Below are 5,991 nucleotides of genomic sequence, written 5' to 3'. Positions count from 1 at the left end.
AAGCAAAACTAGGCACCGAGCCACGTAAGGTGATATTATGGCTGATGGCCAAAAATAGGGGGGAAAAAGGTAGGTTTTAAGGTGGATTTTAAGACAATTCTCTGAAGGAGAGAGAGGTGGAGAGATTTCAGGAGGGAATTTAAGAATTTAGTGCCAAGGCAGCTGAAGTAATTAAATCATAGATACTCAAGATACCAGAATTAGATGACTGCAGATATCTCAGGTCTATGAGACTGGAAGAGATTACTGAGATAGGGAGGGGTGAGGCCAGACAAGGTTGAGAATTTTAAAATCAATATGGTGCTTTATTGGGAGCCAATGTAGCTTAGGGAGCACAAGCGTGACAGGTGAATGGGATTTGGTGTAAGGATACAGCTAGCAGAGTTTCTAATCTCGAGTTCAAGTGATTCATTTTAGCAGGAAAAACGAGTAGAGGTAATATAAAACGAAGGGTATAATTGCAAAAGGGTTGTAGGAGCAGAGGCACCTGGGCTATAGGTGCACAAATCATTGAAGGTGACAGGGTAGATTGAGAAAGTGGTTAATATAGCATAATGGGTTCCTAGTCTTTAGAAAAGGAGGCAGAGTACCAAAGAAAGCAAGTTATGAAAAACCTGCATAAAACATTGGTTGGGCCTCAACTGGAGTATTGTGTCCAGTTCCGGGCACCAAAAGTCAGAAAGGATGTGAAGGCATTAGAGAAGGTACAGAAAAGATTCACAAAAATGGTTCCAGGAATGAGGAACTTCTATTACATGGATCGATTGGAGAAGATGGAGCTTTCTCCTTGGAGATGAGAAGGTTAAGAGGAGATTTGATAGAAGTGTTCAAAAATCATGAGTGGCTGGGCAGGGTAGAATGGGAGAACCTGTTCCCTTTGGCAGAAGTATCGAGAACCAGAGGACACCGGTTGAAAGTGATTGGCGACATGAAGAACGACATTTTTACACAGCAAGTGGTTAGGATCGGGAATGCAATGCCTGAGCGTGGATTGGAGGCAAATTCAATCGTAGCTTTCAAAAGGCAATTGGATAATTATCTGACGAGATAAAATTTGCACATTTATGGGGTAAAGACAGAAGAGTGGGACGAGGTGAGTTGCTCTTGTACAGAGCCAGCATAGACACAGCAAGCCAAATGGCCTCCATCTGTGCTGTAATCATTCAATGATTTTAAGTTTACAGGGTGTGGAATGTAGCAGGCTAGTCTGGAGTGCATTGAAATAGTCAGGTTTAGAGGTAGCAAAGCCGTGAATGAAGGATTCTGCAGCATGAACAAAGTTGGGCAATGTTATGGAGATGGAAATAGACGGTCTTAGTGATGATGCGGAGGTGCGGTTGGAAGTTCATCTCGGGGTGACGGTTGACACCAAGGTTGGGAATAGTGTGGCTCTGTGTCATACAGTTGACAGGGAGAGATCAAATTGTCTGGGTTGAACCACAGCCAATTGGAAAAAGACATTTCACGAGGTGACTCTTGATTCTCAATAAAAAAAAGTTTGTGATGTCCCTGTGGGGTGCAGTGCATTTATTGCCTGACCCTGTGCTGTCCTCACTCATCATCCTCTGTGGAGCAGTTACTCTTGTGTAGAAAACCCTATATGCCAAATGAGAAATATTAATTTCATTGGTTGGAAACTTACATTCGACTGTTAGTAGCAAAATCTTAGAGCTAACTTTAAACAGAAAACTGGCATCCAAGATGACCACTGCAATTTGCATCTGAAACATCTTTGCACATTCCAAGGCCCAAACCGGAGTCAGACATCTAACAAGAAGCCCAGCCAGAACAATGCATTGGCTAAATAAGCAGATTATCCAGCTCAGCCTCGTTAGCAGGACATTCAAAGCCATTTCGAGGCATTCATAAGTGGAAACGTCCCTCCAGTGGGAGAACACTGATGACACCACCGGAGAGAGGTTATGGATTTTACACTTTGGACCTCATTAAAAACAATGGGGATTGAAACGATCATGTGACTCTCTGCCCATCTCTGAAAAAAATTGGAAATGGTAAGTTTTGTTACACAAAGAGACAAGCAGTAACTGAGACTGTAACAGCAGAGAAGGCTGTGTGCCTCCCTTTCCTTCTTTCTGTCCCCAGAAAATATCAAGTTTGAAAACCGTCTACAGCTGTAGACACTCCAAGCCGACAGACAGCTACAACCAGAGACAAGGGGAAGAGAGCCACTTACAAGTTTGCCTTCAAGAAAACCCTGAGCAAAGTGGGTCAACCACAAAGTGTACTTTGACCAGCCAAGGACTTTCTAAATACAACTTCAGCCGGAAGATCACCGAATCACCCAACACCACCACCGGTGTATTTACCTTTTATTTATTCTGGTCTTTAATCCAACCAAAATAACCTACTTTGAACTTTGTAATCTATTTGAGTGTGTGTGATCCCGGGAAAATGTGTGGTGAATGCGTAGCGTAGTTTTTATTATTTTTAAATTGGTTTTATATTGCTAAGTAGAATAAACTTACCTCTTTCTTGTTAAAACTCGAGAAAACCTGTCACATTGGTTATTTCACAGTCATGCGAAAGTGAAAAGGTAAAACGCTCAGAGGGGGTAAGCACAACCACTGTCAGATAAGAGGAAGGACAAGAGGGGCAACTGTGATTCCCCCTCCTCACTTGGCTGTAACATTCTCCTGTCAGAAGGAGTTAAAAGGAGGTTCAGCCCCATCTGCTGGACTCAGGTCCATCTCATCTCTGCTGGCTCTTTCAAACCCAACCTGCAGCTTCACTTCATTTTACAATCAATTGTTCAACAGCCTTTAGCTCCATTTGTGGTAGTTTTCAGTAGCCCCCAATCAAAATAACTATCTGACGAAAGTGCTTAAAACTGAAAAAACACAACTTTTCCAATGTCTCTGTGTGTTTTTCTCCCGGGTGTTGCTTGTCCAGGAGATTTATCCTCATTTTCCTCAGACTCCCGGGTAATCCGGGAGGGTTGGCAACCTCCTCGTCACTCTGCTCCTCCTGCCCGCGGCCACCCGCTCCCAGCTGATCACAGTCCGGTTCTGTTTCCCCCCTCCTTTCCCGATTCCCTCCCTTTTCCCCGGATTCCTGGGGAAATTTCCACCTCTTTCCAGAAGCTTCGCCCACGGACTCGCTGCTTCCAGAAACCTCTCGGTCTCTCCACGTCTCGCGGACTTGCCGCGCTGCGATTGGCCGCCGCTTCAGAACCTTCTCCAACCTTCTGCGCTGAGCTCACAGAGCCGCGTTCGGATTGGTCCAGGCCGCGTCAAGCAACCGCGAGGTGCCGCCCCCTGCTCTGCGCTGAGGCTTTATAAAGGGAGGAGCTGCAGTGACTTGAATTAGAATCGAATTGGAGAGGTTACGAGTTGGGAGCTGGATTGTTGCGAGTGGAAAACTTAGCAGCAGCAGAGTGAATTTAAGTGACTTTTACCAAGACAGAAAATGCCTGCAGCTAAGGGAACAGCCATTGGTATCGATCTGGGCACCACGTATTCCTGCGTGGGGGTCTTCCAGCATGGCAAGGTGGAGATCATCGCCAATGACCAGGGCAACCGCACCACCCCCAGCTATGTGGCCTTCAACGACATTGAGAGGCTCATTGGAGACGCGGCCAAAAACCAGGTGGCTCTGAACCCACCCAACACCGTCTTTGATGCCAAGAGGCTCATCGGGAGGAAATTTGACGACCCAGTGGTCCAATCTGACATGAAGCACTGGCCCTTCCAGGTGGTGAATGATGCCGGGAAGCCCAAGGCGAAGGTCGAGTACAAGGGTGAGGATAAAACCTTTTACCCTGAGGAAATCTCCTCAATGGTGCTGACCAAGATGAAGGAGACGGCTGAGGCTTACCTGGGACACACTGTCACCAATGCTGTTATCACTGTGCCCGCTTACTTCAATGACTCCCAGCGCCAGGCAACCAAAGATGCTGGTGTGATCGCTGGTCTCAATGTCCTCCGTGTCATCAATGAGCCGACGGCAGCTGCCATTGCCTACGGCCTAGACCAGAAGGGCAGAGGAGAACACAATGTTCTCATCTTTGACTTGGGAGGTGGCACCTTCGACGTGTCTGTTCTCTCCATTGACGATGGTATCTTTGAAGTGAAATCGACAGCTGGTGACACCCACTTGGGTGGAGAGGACTTTGATAATCGCATGGTCAATCACTTCATTGAGGAGTTCAAGCGTAAATACAAAAAGGACATCAGTCAGAACAAGAGGGCAGTCAGGAGGCTGAGGACAGCCTGTGAGAGAGCAAAGAGAACCCTGTCTTCCAGCACTCAAGCCAGTATTGAGATTGACTCTCTGTTTGAAGGCATAGACTTCTACACGTCCATCACCAGGGCTCGGTTTGAGGAGCTGAACTCTGACCTGTTCAGAGGCACTCTGGAACCAGTGGAAAAAGCTCTGAGAGACGCCAAGTTGGACAAATCGCACATCCATGATGTTGTCTTGGTTGGCGGCTCCACCCGCATCCCCAAGATCCAGAAATTGCTGCAGGATTTCTTCAATGGCAAGGAGCTGAACAAGAGCATCAATCCTGATGAGGCCGTGGCCTATGGAGCAGCTGTTCAAGCGGCTATCCTGATGGGGGACAAGTCGCAGAATGTTCAGGATCTACTTCTCCTGGATGTCGCTGCTCTGTCTCTGGGTCTTGAGACAGCAGGAGGAGTCATGACCACACTCATCAAGCGTAACACCACCATTCCCACCAAGCAGACTCAGATCTTCAGCACCTACTCTGATAACCAGCCCGGTGTCCTTATTCAGGTGTATGAAGGGGAGAGAGCCATGACCAAGGACAACAATCTTCTGGGCAAATTTGACTTGAGTGGCATTGCTCCTGCCTCCCGTGGTGTGCCACAGATTGAGGTCACCTTTGATATTGATGCCAATGGCATCCTAAATGTTTCTGCTGTTGACAAGAGCACTGGTAAAACAAACAAGATCACCATCAACAATGACAAGGGCAGGCTGAGTAAGGAGGAAATTGAGAGGATGGTGCAGGATGCAGAAAAGTACAAAACTGAGGATGAAGTCCAACGCCAAAAGATCGCAGCCAAGAATTCGCTGGAGTCCTACGCCTTCAACATGAAGAGCGCAGTGGAGGATGAGAATGTGAGAAGTAAGATCAGTGAGGAAGATAAGAAGAAGATCATTGACCAGTGTAACCAGGCAATATTGTGGCTGGAGAACAATCAGATGGCAGAGAAGGAGGAGTTTCAGTACCAGTTGAAAGAGCTGGAAAAACTCTGCCGTCCCATCATTACCAACCTGTACCAAGGAGGAGCATCAACAGCCGCAGGGGGATCTTGCAGAACCCAGGCTGGAAAGGCCACATACACAGGACCAACTGTGGAGGAGGTGGATTAAAAGACTGGAAATCCAACATATAACAATTTTGGACTCTTATGAGAGCTCAATGTTACAGAGGTTGTGTTTTTCGTATTCCAGACTGACAGTGGAGGACTTGGCTGGGCTAGATGCTGTCAGTGCTACACTGAGTGATCCACTCTGACTCTTCCGAATGTTGGCAGTACTCTTCTGTAAACTGAAGCTGTGACGTGCTGACTTTTGTAAATTCTAATCACTTTATAAATTGATTTACTGAATGCGATTGAAAAGGGTCATCTTGTTGTTTTTGATCTGTATAGAAATATTCTCCATGTATACATAAGGACTTAATTTAATACTTTTATATTTTTCTGATAATGTAAACTTGTTGACAGCTGGACTGAATTTTTTAAAAAGTCTAATAAAACGATTATTTACTTATTACTTTTATTTGTGGTGATTTCTGCCAAGAATATATTTTTAAATCTGTGCTTTGAAATATTGATCTATTTTCCTATGTGTCAATGTAATTCCCGCGCAGGTTTAACACCATCACTGGGATTATTTTCTCATTCTGGTGTAATTAGGAATAAAGATTTATTTATTTTTTTATATTGCCCCTTTTGTGAGCTCAGCATGTCCCAAAGTGTTTCACAGCCAGTGAAATACTAT

The 5,991-nt window shown here is 45.7% G+C and overlaps 1 protein-coding gene across 1 annotated transcript; it reads left to right on the top strand.

The window, feature by feature from the left end:
* Positions 1–3,332: 3,332 nt before the first annotated feature.
* Positions 3,333–5,763, top strand: LOC137346135 (heat shock 70 kDa protein-like). The gene has a single exon (XM_068009455.1). It carries the CDS (start codon positions 3,427–3,429, stop codon positions 5,356–5,358), a length of 1,932 nt encoding a protein of 643 aa, XP_067865556.1. The 5' UTR covers positions 3,333–3,426; the 3' UTR covers positions 5,359–5,763.
* Positions 5,764–5,991: the final 228 nt, after the last annotated feature.

The sequence above is a fragment of the Heterodontus francisci genome, chromosome 29 (genome assembly GCF_036365525.1).
Source record: "Heterodontus francisci isolate sHetFra1 chromosome 29, sHetFra1.hap1, whole genome shotgun sequence".
Lineage (NCBI taxonomy): Eukaryota > Metazoa > Chordata > Chondrichthyes > Heterodontiformes > Heterodontidae > Heterodontus > Heterodontus francisci.
Note: the sequence above shows the minus strand (reverse complement) of the source record. Positions and strands in the feature narration are given on the sequence as shown.